This window comes from Schistocerca nitens, chromosome 1, assembly GCF_023898315.1.
Source record: "Schistocerca nitens isolate TAMUIC-IGC-003100 chromosome 1, iqSchNite1.1, whole genome shotgun sequence".
Lineage (NCBI taxonomy): Eukaryota > Metazoa > Arthropoda > Insecta > Orthoptera > Acrididae > Schistocerca > Schistocerca nitens.
In genome coordinates, this window is record NC_064614.1 from 55,719,883 (window position 1) to 55,735,685 (window position 15,803).

The window sequence follows — 15,803 nt, forward strand, 5'->3', positions numbered from 1 at the left end:
CCATCGCAAGGCAGTATCTAAACAAGTGAATGCCTCAGAAGCTGTTGGTATTCTTTCATCTTCACTTTCTGGAGCACTGATTGATGAGATGCTGGCAGCGTCATCTTTATCAGTGACAACGTTTACAATCTCGCTGTCCTGCATGATTTGGTGTCCTGGATCTGCATCATCGATATTCATCCATTCATGAACGTCTTCTTCATAACATTCGTGGCAATCTATTTCATTTAGCATACCGATAATTTCGGACATATCATTCTGTTTATCATTTTCAATCATACCTTGTGAATTATCTTCTGTGTCCAAAATTTTATTCCAGGCTTTCTTCAAATTCTCTTCCTTTACACTATTCCATGCTGCGCTGATCATGTAGGACACGTCTTTCAAGTCAATATTCTTATGATTTCTTAAGAGACCTAATTCTCCATCCTCTTCTCTTTCTAACAATAACTTACGCAACAATTCTTTCCTGTAATATCGTTTGAAAGTCTCAATAATGCCTTGATCCATTGGTTACGTTAGGTGGAAGAAATATTACTTTTATGAACTCGTCTTTTTCATTTAAAATATCACATGTCGGATGAGTTGGTGCATTGTCAAGGAGAAGTAATGTTTTCTCCCTCTTCCCATTCTTTAGCTGATGAGCTTTTACAGAGGGTATGAAAATGTCCAGAAACCACTTCATAAAAATCGTACTATCCATCCAGGCACTCTTTTGTGAGGTGTACACAACAGGCAAGGCTGACATATTAATGTGCTTGAAACAACGCTGTTTTTTACTTTTACCAATGACAAACATAGGCAGTCGGTGACTTCCAGTAGCATTAGCACAAGCCAAAGCTGTAATACGGTCCTGGCTTGTTTTAGGACCAGGTGCTGCTAATTCATGATGTGAAACAAGAGTTTTTCTTGGTGAAGCTTTCCAGTTAAGTCCAGTTTCGTCAGCATTGTAAACATTTTCGAGAGCATAATCTTCTTCCCTTAATACGTCCCTTAGTTTGACTTTGAAAGAATCAGCCGACAGTTTTTCTCCCTGTATTGTAAGCTCACGAATGCCGTGTCTTGACTTGAAGCGTTTTAACCAGCCCGTGCTCGCTTTAAAGTTTGAAGGCCCTCCAAGTTTTCGGTGAACTGCATTGCCTTCTAACACAGAATGGGACCTGAGATAGGTTCTCCTTCTGATCTCTTTTGTGTAAACCACTTGTAAACAGCATCATCTAGATCTGTGTTAGTGGCGAGCTTCATAGTTTTACGGCTTGTTGATCCATCAGTAGAATCAAGCATAGCTATAAAATTTGCTATGCTTGTCTTTTGTTTTTTTATATCCGTAATTGTCGACTTCCCCACCTTGTACTCATTGGATAAAGTGGTTGCAGATTCACCTTCTTCTAACCTTTTAATTATCTCGTACTTGTCCCTCATAGAAAAGACAACACGTTTACGTTTAAGCATTTTGTATCGTCAAGTTCACTTCTTCACGCAGCAGCACACAAGTGGTCGTAACAGAGAACAGAAGGTGATTGTTTGCACCGTGAGAAGCTCATCTTGGGGGCGCGCAATCCTTCAAACTGCGCGGAGCGGCACGCCTCAACTCTAAGCTGGCGCAGCTGTTGCTGTGAACAGCTTTGATACTGCTGCTACTTCTATTGCCAGTGCCAAGCTGACAGAAGTGTGCTGATTGTTGAAACACAGCGACTGGCAGCTTGGCCGGTCAGCGGCGCTTTGTGAAGGCCCCATTAGAAGCAATGTTCCGCCAGCGGTGGCCCAGTGCGACAACTACTGTGGGAAACTTGGTTTGGGAGTGAGGGGGATGATGGACGGTAGGGTGGGGGAGTAACAGGTGCGAGCGAGTACACAGTTCGGTTAAGCGGTCGTTCGGTTGACCGACATTCGGATAATCGACGCTCTACTGTATCTGGAAGTGACAGGAAACTTTTCCACTGACTGTTCCAATTGTGAATCAGTGTTGAAGCAACGGTCTTTTATTTATCAAGTCCCTCATCAGGATCCATAGAAAATCATGACTGTGCGTCTGCTTTCACATGCTGGGCCAATGTAAGATACTAAATGAAATAGTGGCAATTTGATAAGAAAAGTGCCTAGTCTTGTAATCTCCGTGATGTCATTCAGGCAATTTGACTATGGGCCAAATATGGACAGCAGCAACCTATGATCCATGACTAGATGAAATTTGTTACCATTCATAAAGATGCTGAATTTCTGAATACCAGAGATAATTAACAGTGCCTTCTTATCATATCGGGTTAAAAATGCAGAATTTATGGATACCAGAGATAATTAACAATGCCTCCTTATCATCTGGGGATAATTTTTTATGAGCCGTGGTGATTGCCTCAGAGGTAAATGCAATAGGCCATTCTGAACAATTCGGGTACTTACGTGATGGAATGGCCCATGGTGTGCCCATGCCCAGCACTAGATGTAAATCAGGCTGATACAGGTTCAGGCCAGGATCAGTTTGCAGACATTTCTTCATCTTAAGAAATCTCCACAGTTTATTCAACAGTTGAGTTACCCTTGCAATTTTGGGAATTAGTAACCTTGCCCAGAAAAGCGTACACATTATTCGTTCTTTGCTATTAGAAAATGAGAAATTGCTAATACATTCTGTGACTTCGATTTAAGGTCTCCTCTGCCAAGTAGAGTAAAAGGAGGAGTATTTTGACAAGTTACACTTTAACCTGGCTTTCAAAAGGACTGAAAATACTTTCAAGAGATTCAATGTATGCTCCTCCCCAGTTCTTCCTGTCACTATTGTATCATCCAGATAATTTACACATTGTGGAATGTTGACAGTAGTTTGTTTTAGAAATTTATGTAAGTTTGCTGGTGTGCTAGCAATTCATAAAGGTGATCTGTTATACTGATAAATGCCAAATAGAGTATTTAATAAAAGGGTGACTTTGGAAGCCTCATGCAAAGGAAGCTGAAAGTAAGCTTCTGGATTATTAGTCTTAGAAAAATAATGACCCTCAGCCAATTTTGAAAACAGTTCATAAAGATTTGGAATGGGGTACATGTTTACAATCGACTGTAAGTTTACTGTACCTTTCAAGTCCCTACAGTGGCGTATCACACCACCTGGTTTGCAAACAATGACTAAAGGTGATGCCCATCTGCTATAAGTAAATGGGGTTAGTATGTAATGATCCAGTTTTTCTTTAATCTTATCCCACAAGGCTGAAGGTATCAGGCAGACATAGAAAATGTACTGCTGATTCAAGCCATTCCCAGTCCAGGAGAAAATAGTAAAGCTTGTTGGAGACACAAAGTATCAACTTCTGCACACAAAACAGTATTCTGTATTGCTTGGACTATGTGTTGGATGGAAAACTCGGATGCTGTATATCCAGGCTACAAATACTTTGTACTGAGGGTTCTCCTAATACAGAGAAAGGAAGGGTTGTGATTATGTGGCTGTATGTTAACTTCAGAACTATGTGACCTAGTATTGGGATTTAAAGTTGAGTATAAATCCAGTTTAGTAGCTACTGATTTTAAGGGTGGAGGCCCTAATCTAAGGCTGATTGATGGTTGAGACTGAGGGCCCTGGAACCAAAAATGAATAAAATGGGAGTACGATTGTAGTATCGGGTCATACCGCATTGCCAAAGGAGATGACATTTCTGGTGTTTAACCATCTGTGAAGATGTTAGCCTGAGCTGCTTGAGTAATTGCGCTGGCAGTATGCAAGGCTTCAGAAAGGATCTGACTGCCACATCTTTTGGGCAGGCACTTCACTGTCTAGTGCTAATCTATTCACCATATCACATTGCAAAATCCCCTTGCAGCATCAGGCCTCCAAAAAAGTTTCTCAGTTTAGCCATGAGTCCGTAGAAGGTGGTGTAGGTGATGTACAGGGTGATTATAATTAAAGTTAAACTTTTAAACCACTGTAGAAATAATACCACTGGTCAGAATAATGTCAAATTGCAATGGAATATTATCAGACAAGGGGGAAAATGCATGGCAGTAGAAAAACAAATAGTTACAAAATGTAACAATAGATGGCACTGTAAGCATCATAATTTAATCAGAATGAGATTTTCACTCTGCAGCGGAGTGTGCGCCGAGAGGAGAGCTTCTGTAAAGTTTGGAAGGTAGGAGACGAGATACTGGCAAAACTAAAGCTGTGAGGACCGGGCGTGAGTCGTGCTTCGGTAGCTCAGATGGTAGAGCACTTGCCCGCGAAAGGCAAAGGTCCCGAGTTCGAGTCTCGGTCGGGCACACAGTTTTAATCTGCCAGGAAGTTTTATCATAATTTAATAATTGTCAACTACAAATGACAAATGAATCATACAACAATGACTAAGGTGTACGTTTGATGTTAAGCAAACTGTATTACTCAGTATAAATGAGTGTACAGGTGTGATACTGTTAGTTACATAGGCCCATACACCACGGAAGGGTCGTATCACATTGGATGAAAACATCGGTTTTTAATTGTCCTGAGGCCAAAAACCGCATAAAAAGCATCAATCAAAATCAAATCGAATTTTCAGTTTCCATGTGACTGGCGCAAAACGTGTTCAATATGCTGTCCACTGTTTTCTGCAACAAGTTGAAATCGAGAAACAGCATGTTCCACAACTGATCGAAGTGTTTCCAGGGTCACGTTCAGAATGTGTTGTGCAATGTGTGCCTTCAATGCAACTAAGTTTGCAGTCGGAACACTGAACACAACATCTTTCAGGTAGCCCCACAGCCAGAAATCACATGGATTAAGATCAGATGAAGGCTGTAGGGAAATGGTGGCTGATAATTCTAGCATTTCCAAAATGGCGCTTCAGTGGCTGCATAACTGGGCTTGCAATGTGCGGAGCTGCACAATCTTGCATAAAAATGATCCCACCCACACATCCCTCCTGTTGAAGAGCTGGAATGACGTGGTTGCGCAAAAGACACTCGTAGGGCTTACCAGTGATGGTACAGGTAGCAGGACCAGAAGCACCTGTCTCTTCGAAAAAATATGACCCTATGATAAATGAAACCGTAAACCCGCACCCCACTGTGACCTTTTTGGGTGCAGTGGTACTGGTTGATTTGCATGTGGGTATTATATTGCCCATATTAGACAATTCAGTGTATTGACATACCCTGTCTGATGGAAGTGGGCTTCGTCTGTCCACAAAATCTTCCAAAGCCAATCATTGTCCACTTCCGCGTGGGCAAGATATTCTAAAGCAAAGGTCTCTTTTGCTGGCAGGTCAACATGAGGCAACTCGTGCACATGGGTAATTTTGAGTGGATAGCAAAGAAGGATGTTTCGTAGGATTTTATGCACGGTGCTCACGGGGAAGTCCAATGTTCGGGCAATTCTCCGTGCATTACATGTTTGCATACCACCGCTTGTCTCCTCCTGCATTGCTGTGGCCATTACTTCCACTGACGTCGAATAAATTCGTTTCCTCCCTCTACCAGGTTGCACACCAAAAGAACCCGTCATTTCGAGTTTCCGAATCATTTCCTCCAGACCCACAGCAGTCATTGGACCAACCCCATTTTTCAAACCCTTAAATGGCAGGAACTCCTGCAGAGTGACGTGTGCACAGTCATCATTCTTGTGATACAGTTTTACAAGCAGAGCGCAATCCTGCACATGGTGAACATTGCAGACACACAAGGTGGAAAAGCCGTGTACCCGGCATGTTTATACAAACTTCAATGGGTCATACGTGTGACAGGTGTTTTCATTTGTGTGTTCTGACACATACAGTACCATCTATTGATCAATTTTCACATTATTTGTTTTCTTCTGCCATGCGTTTTCCCAATTCTTTGATAATATTCCATTGCAATTTGATGTCATTCTGACCAGGGGTGCTGTTTCTACTGCATTTTGAAAGTTTAAATTTAATTATCACTCTGTACATAATAACAGTTTATACCTTCCTACCTGAGACTGTCTAGGTAATTTTTCCCTGAATTATCTTAATGAGTCTGTGTGTAGGATTTCCTCCTACCTGTTTTTTCTGAACCTCTCATTGATGATGTCCCTCAAAGTAGTTCTTGTAGTGCATTGGAATCTTTAGAAGATGCAAACAGGCGATCTGTGATTATAAGTGGAAGTGCAGGTAATTAATTTATTTGAAATACTCCCAGGATGCCATTACAATGTGATTATTAACAAAAACCATTAAACAGTTACAGTTAAATAGTCTGAAACGATTCATCTCAAAAAGTAATGAAATTGGAGAGCATGATAGAAAGTTCTATCACAGAACAAGAAGCTTTGGGAAGTGCTATTGCTGACTATCATGTAAGAACAGTATCTGAATACATCCTATCACCAACTGGTGGGATTGGTTGACAGCCAAATCTCTTGCATACTTTATAAAATTTTGTACCTATTCATGCATCATTGGTAGCTTAACAATATTAATTTGTCTACTGGTTTACTGCATTCTGGTATTGTTGTATGAAAGCTCTGAGGACCCGTAGACTCCTCCTTGATTTTGCTGTGCCTAAAGTGAACTTTGATAATGAATATTGAATAAACAGAATTCTGACTTTTTCACTGAAATGCCTCTGATTTCCCCTGTGTATCGATCATCAAATACGATCTTTTCTCATGACTTGGATACCCCTTCCCACTCAAATGACTCACTACAATGCCATATGGTACATTTGTCACCAATGCCCACATGAGAACCAGCTTCTACAAGGTGTACAACTTTGCTTCCGCCATTTTCCCCCAACATTTGAGGCTTTAATGAAACAAATGTATCATTCAAATTATTTTCCATTGCTGGCCACTACTTTCTCCCATATTCGGACAGTGTACGAATCCCGTGTTGAAAAAATTGTTCATATTTTGAAGCAATCTATGAATCGATCCAATTTGTGACTTCTCCATGAGATCGGAAGTGTTGGTCAGCCAGGCCATGCGCCATTGATCTAAACAGGTGATAGTCAGAGGTGGCAATGTCTGGAGAATATGGTGGGTGGGGTAGGACTTCCCATTTTAACGTTTCCAATTACATTTTGACCTCTTTTGCAATGTGGGGTCAAGCGTTGTGCTGCAAAATCACTTTATCGTGCCTCTCACTGTATTGTGGCCTTTTGTCTTTTAATGCTCTGCTCAAACACATTGTGTTCAATAATGAGCACCTGTGATTGTTTCACTTTGTTTTAACACCTCATAGTACTCAATGCTGAGCTGGTCCCACCAAATGCAGAGCATGATCTTGAAGCTGTGAATATTCGGTTTGGCCGTCGACATGGAAGCATGGCAGGGATATCCCCCCATGGTTTTTTGCATTTAGGGTTATTGTAATGAACCCATTTTTCGTCCCCAGTCACAAGACGATGCAGAAATGCCTTCAGTTTTTGCCTCTGAAGCAACTGTTCACAAACACCGTTAAACGTCTCTTGGTTTCGGCTCACATAGGACCCAAGCTCCTTCTTTCTGAATCATGCCCATAGCCTTGAGACCTTTTGAAATATCTCACTGTGTCACTCCCACTATTCTAGCCAATTCTTCTAGAGTTTGACGCGAGTCTTCATTCAGCAATGTCTCCAATTCTGCATCTTCGAAAACAGTCTCTCTTCCACCACTATGCCATTGTACGACATTAAAGGACCATTCTTGAAGCATTGAAACCACTCTCAACACATTGTTTCACTAATAGCATCCTTACCATATGTACTTGAGAAAGCATTCGATGAGACTCAGCCGCTGTTTTCTTCATATTGAAACAAAACAGTAACACATCCCGCAAATGACAAGACTTAGGGCTCGTAAACTGACATTTTCAATCAAGAACAACTTTATGATGCACACACAAATTGACTAATGTTTGAATGAGGTTATGGTGACTGAGGTCGAAGGTAACTGCCTGACATCTGCAATTTGTTTCTTCCGACCGCTGCTTACCATTGTCGCCACCTATTGGCAAACGGTGGAAGCAAAATTGTATACCTTGTAACTCACTGCTATTGTACTCTGCAGTGCTGCTTAAGACACCAAATTATTCTGCTAGCTGCAGAGTCCCAGTAAAATGTAAATTTTAGCAACTAAACTGCTGTCCAAAGCAAGAGAAACCTCACAATGTGCATGCATGATTCTGCTTGTGATACTTCACAAGAGACTGTAAACTTGCATTTTTCTACTCGTGTCTTGCAGGTCTGCCATCCTCGATGCATAACTGTGTAAATTTACCTTACGATTTTGATAGGTCACCACATGCATTTTTGTACCAAAATGTTCACTTATAAGCGAGTGAACAGTGGTGAGAGGTAGCACTGTTCGGTCAGATAAACAGGTCAGCTTTCGCCCAAAATAATAGCTGTGGTTTGCAAGTAATAGAAAGGTTCACTGTAACTCAGGGCACTTAATGTCACTTACCTGGAAATGAAGTGCTAAATGCTTTTGATACATTTCTCAGTCGGCTCAAGCTTCATTGAAGAGCTGGGCAGCTGGGATTCCAGAAGTGATTGTAGATGTGGCAGATCTGTCAGCTTCTGTGTTGAAACTCTTGGTAAAATGGCCTGAAGAATCCTGTTTTGGCACATGTTTGGTTGCAGTTCCAAAAAATCCTCATTGTCACTGTTGTATAAGTCTGCTACTTCAGCAATACAGATTGTATTCAGCACAACTTATTTACAGTTGAATCACAGGAGGTAATAGTTCCTGATACTTCTGGAAATACACTAAACAAAACACTTCTTATGCTCATCCATTACGGATATTTTAGAACTGTGACTGTATATTGAGTGTAAATAAGTTATACAAAACTGCAACAAGTAACTTTTTTGAATAATTATGTTTTATTCCATGAACCGGTTTCCGAACCTTTTCAGGTTCATCTTCAGATGGTTTCAGAAAGTTACATCATTAATGCTAGCATAATGCTGGGTGCTGGCTCTATGACAAAAAGATGGAACACACTTTAATGTATCGCCATGACTATAGCTTATCTGTTGATATGGATGTAAAAATTTGGTTTTTTGCTTACTGTGACAGTATAGGCGGCTTTCTTTGGTTAGTGTCCATCTGTCTGCCTCCATTTTGATGTCCAGTTGTCATAGTGATATAACAACTGAACATCAAAATGGAGGCAGACAGATGGACACTATATTTATCACTGATAAATTATCGTAGCAAAGAATCGTGATTTGCCAGTTTTACCCAATTGTTAATACCATAATATGCTTGTTGATAGCTGTTGACTTCATGTTCTCCAATGTATTGATATTGTACTATATTGTTTGTGTAAAAACATTATTTTTATTTCTTGTTTTATTTTGATGATAATATGTTTAGGTCATTCAGTGTCAAATTTCCTAATTTCGAAACATTTTCTTACCTGACCGTCACAGATTTCGATGAAATTTTGTGTGATCATTCACAAGTTTAAAATTCATCAAAGCAACACTGGCTGAGATACAGTCACTTGTTTGACCCTGTGAGCAACTTTATGCAGAGCGAATATGAATTTCTGGAGATTATGAGCTGTTATATCTTGAGCAATATTTTGTTGAAAGATATGAAATGCAGCCCTCTTGTACAACTTTATCCATTTTCGAAAGAATAATGATGAAAAGAATTTTACCAGCCATATTGAGGCACACGAAAGTACAGACTGGATCAGATTAGGAAAAGGAGTAAGACAAGGATGCTGTTTATCACCTACTCTTTTCAACCTCTACTTGGAAAATATGATTGACCAATGCTCATTAGATGACAAAGGACTGGAAATTGGAGGAAGAAGAGTAGGGTGTTTGAGATTTGCTGATGACATGGTCTTTCTAGCCACAGGGGAAAAAGAATTACAGGATTTGATGGACACCATTGCAACTAACGGAAAAAAATATGGAATGAAAATTAACACAAATAAAACAAAAGTATTGGCACTAGGAGGAAATAAGGAAATAAAAATTATGCTGAATGGAGAAATACTAGAACAGGTGCAAAATTTTAAGTATCTTGGAAGCAGGATAGATACCGACTGGAAGTGTACCACAGAAATTAAAACAAGGATAGCAATGGCAAAAGAGGCAATTTATAAGAAAAGGAGAATCTTCTGCAGTGGTCTGGACAGAGAACTCAGAAAGAGACTCATAAAATGTCTTGTATGGAGTGTTCTTCTATATGGCGCTGAAACGTGGACTATAAGGAAAAAAGACAGAGAAAGGCTGGAGGCTTTTGAGATCTGGACATGGCGGAAGATGGAAAGAATAAGTTGGATGGACAGAGTAAAAAATGAAGAGGTACTGAGAATAGTGGGAGAGAAAAGACATTTACTATATGTAATAAAGAGAAGAAAAAGAAATTGGATTGGGCATATATTAAGAAAGAATGACAAACTGGTAAAAACAGTTTTAGAAGGTTATGTAGAAGGGAAAAGGAAGCGAGGAAGGAAGAGATTCCAGATACTGGATGACATGATGGACGGTACAACATACAGCAGCCTTAAGAAGGAAGCAATGGATCGCAGAAAATGGAGAGGCAAAGGATCTGCTAATATAGCAGATAACTGATGATGATGATGATTATGATTGAGGCACACAATGTTAAAAAGGGGGGCACTCAAGAGACTTTCAGAGTTTGGCTTCTTATATATCTCTGGGAGTAAAGGTATAACAAACGTGAAACTTGGCATGCAGTAACTTAGCAACACAAAGTTGAATATGAAGTCAAATATGAAGTTTCATTGATGTACAACTTTCCAATACTGAATAAATTAACTGCACACTTTACGATTTTATAAAAAGGTAGAAATGAGTCTTTTTGACCTATTTTGTAAAAAACTGTTTTCTATAAAACTTTCCAAACTGGTCTTATTAGAAAGACCATGGTTTTAACTGCAAAAAGAAGTTTATTTGACTATCCAGTATGGGCTAACAATGCTAGATAATTTGAATTGAAGTTAGGTGTGGAGATCATGGGAAGCAAAAAATGTAAACTTTGGGTTCTTATATCTTGTAGAGTAAACGGGTGCTAAACATGAAACTTGATATGCAATAGTTCAGTAGCATAGGGATTTTGTACACAAAATTTCATTCACCTGCCATTTTTCCAGTGCTCTAAAAATTCGTCAAAAATTATGATTTTTGTGAAAAGGTGAAAATAGGGTACATTTGCATGTAAAGTCATGTTCAGCATGTTTACTATATGAGATATAAGAATCCGAAGTTTAAATATTTAATTTCTCATGATTTTCATGCCCAACTTTGATTCAAATTATATTGTACTGTTAGCCAACATTGCAGTAAAACCATGGTCTTTCTAAAAACTCTAAAGTTTGTAAAGTTTTGTAGAACATTGTGTTTTGCAAAATCAAGTTGAAAAGACTGCATTTTCTTTTAACTTTTTACAAAATCTTAAAGTTTGCACTTAATTTATTTGGTATTGGAAAGTGGTACATAAATGAAACTTCATATTTGAGAACATTGTGTTGCTATGCTGCTACATACCAAGGTTCATGTTTGTAATACATTTAGCCCTGAGATATAAGAAGAATAACATTGAATTTTTTAATTTTTTTTTTTTTTGAAAGTTTGTGCCAAAATAAAGCTCGTAAAATTTTTCTCATTATTCTTCGTCAGAGAATATATAAAGTGTACAATATGGCCAAATAGCATTTCTTTTGAGAAATATTGCCTGAGCTATAACAACTCAAAGTTGCCAGAAATTCATACTCTCTCTGTGAAAATTCGCACATGGAGTAAAACGAGTGACTGTCCTGCTTCGACAAACTTTAACCTTTATTATTGTTCTTTGAGGACATGTTCGACAAAACTTCAATGAAATCCATGATGATTAAGCAAGGAGGCCTAGGTGAGTTGACATGGCGTGACCTGCTTGTAACCTGTATAATCATAATGTATCTTGAAGAGTTCATTCAGTTGTCTTAGTGTTTGCACGGAGAGTAGCCTGGCAGGTGATGCTGAACTTGCAGTGAGAAAATATGCAAATAATCTAATGCATTAGCACATGGAGCTTGATCAGTTTCCCCCTTGTGGCGAGTAATATAAATTACTGTTTTAATGTATCAAACAATATTTTATATGTAGAAGAATTGAATGTACGTACTTGGTGTTTAATATTTTTATTTTTATGACAGCCACTTTCAGTATCCACCACCCACAATGTCGTCTGGTGAACTACTGGATGAGACCAAAACAAAAGAACTGCAGATAGCTGCTGTAGAGAAACAACAGATCCTTGAATTTGAATCCTATTTAGCAGCAGCCTCCACAAAGCAAACCATAACAGAACAAACCAGTTTACTTCTACCACAGGTATGTTGGTATACACATTAAAAGTTTACTGCACAATTTACTGAATAATATTCAAGCCTGTGCAGGCTTGAAATGGATTGCAAGATCAGAACATCGATTGGCTGATTAAATCTATTACTTTTCTTTCCGAAATTTTGAATTTTCAACATGTAAATAACTTTACTATAATACGTGAAGATGTCTTTTACTGGGGAAGATGAGTCATGACATCATCATTTTCCATATTTGAATCATAGCTTTGTCTACCTATTACTGTGCTGGGAAAAAAGAAACATCAGGCACACAATCCTTTCCACCGCTCCCAAACTGTATTGACTGCCTCACTGCCAGTGCCACCTAGATAATCCCCACCTCTCCCCCCTCCACCACCCTAATACTGCCTATTCTGAAATATGCAGATGGAAACTGTCCCTACTGTTTGTCCTTCAGTCCCACAAATGGCATCAATTTTCACTAGCTCCTGGCCCACAACCATCTCCACCCCTGTTCCCACTTCATTTTTGAAAGTTCATGGAATATTTTGCGCCACAGTTCTATGTAATTGATGTTGCAAATACATTGTATGTTTTAGTACACATTTCAATTCAGTGTTCTATGTACTTAACAAATGAAGAAGCCAGTGTCGTTGCCTGAATTCCTGTAACTGAGAAATGAGAACTGATAAACAAGAACTTTTGGATGGTAATTGTGTCATGCAAATACTTGAAAAAACAATGGCAATTTAGATGAAATAATGATAATATTTTGAAAAGGATAGAGTGTACTCATCTTATAGAGTTTTTGAGTTGCTGACAAGCATTACAGAGAGACTGCTAAACGTGAGCTTTCAGCTAAAAGGCCTTCTTCTAAAGTGGACAGCACACACACACACACACACACACACACACACACACACACACACACACAGATATAAAGAAAGATGATGAGACTTACCAAACAAAAGCGCTGGCAGGTCGATAGGCACACAAACAAACACAAATATACACACAAAATTCAAGCTTTCGCAACAAACTGTTGCCCCATCAGGAAAGAGGGAAGGAGAGGGAAAGACGAAAGGATGTGGGTTTTAAGGGAGAGGGTAAGGAGTCATTCCAATCCCGGGAGCGGAAAGACTTACCTTAGGGGGAAAAAAGGACAGGTATACACTCGCACACACACATATCCATCCACACATACAGACACAAGCAGACAACTGCTTGTGTCTGTATGTGTGGATGGATATGTGTGTGTGCGAGTGTATACCTGTCCTTTTTTCCCCCTAAGGTAAGTCTTTCCGCTCCCGGGATTGGAATGACTCCTTACCCTCTCCCTTAAAACCCACATCCTTTCGTCTTTCCCTCTCCTTCCCTCTTTCCTGATGGGGCAACAGTTTGTTGCGAAAGCTTGAATTTTGTGTGTATATTTGTGTTTGTTTGTGTGCCTATCGACCTGCCAGCGCTTTTGTTTGGTAAGTCTCATCATCTTTCTTTTTAGATATATTTTTTCCACGTGGAATGTTTCCCTCTGTTATATATATATATATATATATATATATATATATATATATATATATATATATATATATATGTTCAAGCAAGCACAACTTACAAACACGTGACCACTGTCTCTGGTCACTTAGGCCAGATCAGTTCAAAGCCTCAGTGGCCAGTGACAATGGTCACATATGTGTAAGTAATGCTTGCACGTGTGTGTGTGTGTGTGTGTGTGTGTGTGTGTGTATACTTCAGAAGAAGGCCTTTTGACCGAAAGCTGTCATGTTTAGAAGTCTTTTTGTTGTGCCTGTCTGCTGACGTTTAAAAAATAAATCCTTGTTGCGCGATGGACAAAATAATGGAGATAAAGATTTAAATAAAAGAAGGGATTTAAGTAGAAAAACATTCAAGCCAAATTTTGAGTAGAAATAATGAATGCGTCAACATTGATGAAAATGTAATACGATGAAATGGAAGAAATTAAATGGAAGTTAATGTGTTCAAAAATAAAAACAAATGGACAGAGATTACAAATTTAAAAAAAAGAAGAAGAAAGAAAAAGAAAGAAGAAATGAAAGCCAATGGAAAAAGTTGATATGGTAATTAAAATGACATGGCAAAAGATTAGAAATAATAAAAAAATTCATTGAAATGAATAAACTGAATAAAAAATTTGATCAGGTCACAGCTGGGGTATGAAACTAGTAACTATTCTGTATTAATACAAAGCATAGCTATACGTCACATTTCTTGTGATTATGCTAGCAGTTGGTGTTTAATGTGAGGGTCAACAATTTTCTGTCTCTGCAAAGTAAGAACTGAAAATACAGAACTGACGTAAGTTCTTCACAATGAGAGTTCTCATGATAACAGCTGGAAAATGTTTCCCTGTGAATCGCAGAGGATTCTCGTCATTGTAGCCCCTTCCCCTACCAGTTTTTCCCCGTTCTGTAGCATATCTTTCTACAGTCTCCCTTATGAGAGGAAGGTGAAACTCTGCGAGTGCCATTTTTTGCCCTGTTTCCGACCAGTGGAGAGCATGAGCATTTAGAATGCACCAATCCAGAATGTGAAAAAAATATTTCTTATACCATTTCACAGTCTTATGCACTGATCCCAGTGAGCTCAGTAACATGTCAAAACGGTCAACTACACCCATACTCGAATTGTAATCTACAATACATTGCGGTTTCTTTATTTTAAATATTTATTTATTTATTTATTTATTTTTTTTGCCAGTATTTCTGTCAGTCTTCTCTGTTTCAACCATTTGTGTTGTGTGACTTGCGATCAACATGTACACCTCTCTCTTATCACACCAGAGACTTTCATCCATACGAAGCTTGTGATGTGGGTGAAATGAATTACAAAACGTCTTACGAACTTTGTCAACAATCATCCTAATTTTAAATAGACTGTCGCCTCCAGTAGTCGCAGAGTTATCACTGAAGTGTAACGTTCTCAGAAGTAGACAAAAATGGTCCCGGGACATAATTTCGCTGAAAATTGGTGCGTTCAAAAGTGTATCTCTGGACCAATAATCACTTAATTTTAACTTCTTAACTTGCCCCGTTAGAAGGCAAACGGCAAGAGAACAACATTTCTTCAAATGCAGTGTCTTTCTACTTTGACAGTTCAGAATTCACAGATTCTGTAGTATTTTCTATGGTGTAAACGTAAAAACGATTTCTTTCGTCTGCAATAAACTGCAACAGTTCTTGAGACATAAATATCACAAAAAATGAAAGAATGCTTGGGCCAGTATCTAACTGACATTTGAGTCATCGAAGTAATGGTTTAATGGCTGGAAATTGGTTTCTTTCCTGTTAAATGTGTCACTTAAGCACACTCTTTTCCGAACTGTTTCACTGTCACTTTCTGATTCCTCGGATTCAGAGTAACTGCTAACTGTAATTCTTGCTATCCCTTCTGATGTAAAGGGCTGAGGACTACAGCTTCGAGATTCTGTTGAAGACTCATCACTGATAGCAACGTCAGATAATTCACACTCACTGTCGCTCTTAGTGAGCATATCCAGGATTTCTTTATTTGTGCAACCACAGC

General features: G+C 38.9%; 1 protein-coding gene across 3 annotated transcripts in view; it reads left to right on the forward strand.

Moving 5' to 3' along the window:
- LOC126241230 (integrator complex subunit 1) overlaps positions 1–15,803 on the forward strand; it is a 304,834-nt gene that overhangs the window by 157,424 nt on the left and 131,607 nt on the right. For all 3 annotated transcript variants that reach the window (XM_049947990.1, XM_049947989.1, XM_049947991.1), the window contains exon 15: positions 12,090–12,267. In XM_049947990.1, coding sequence (XP_049803947.1) covers positions 12,090–12,267 — 178 coding nt within the window. The remainder of the gene's footprint in view (positions 1–12,089; positions 12,268–15,803) is intronic.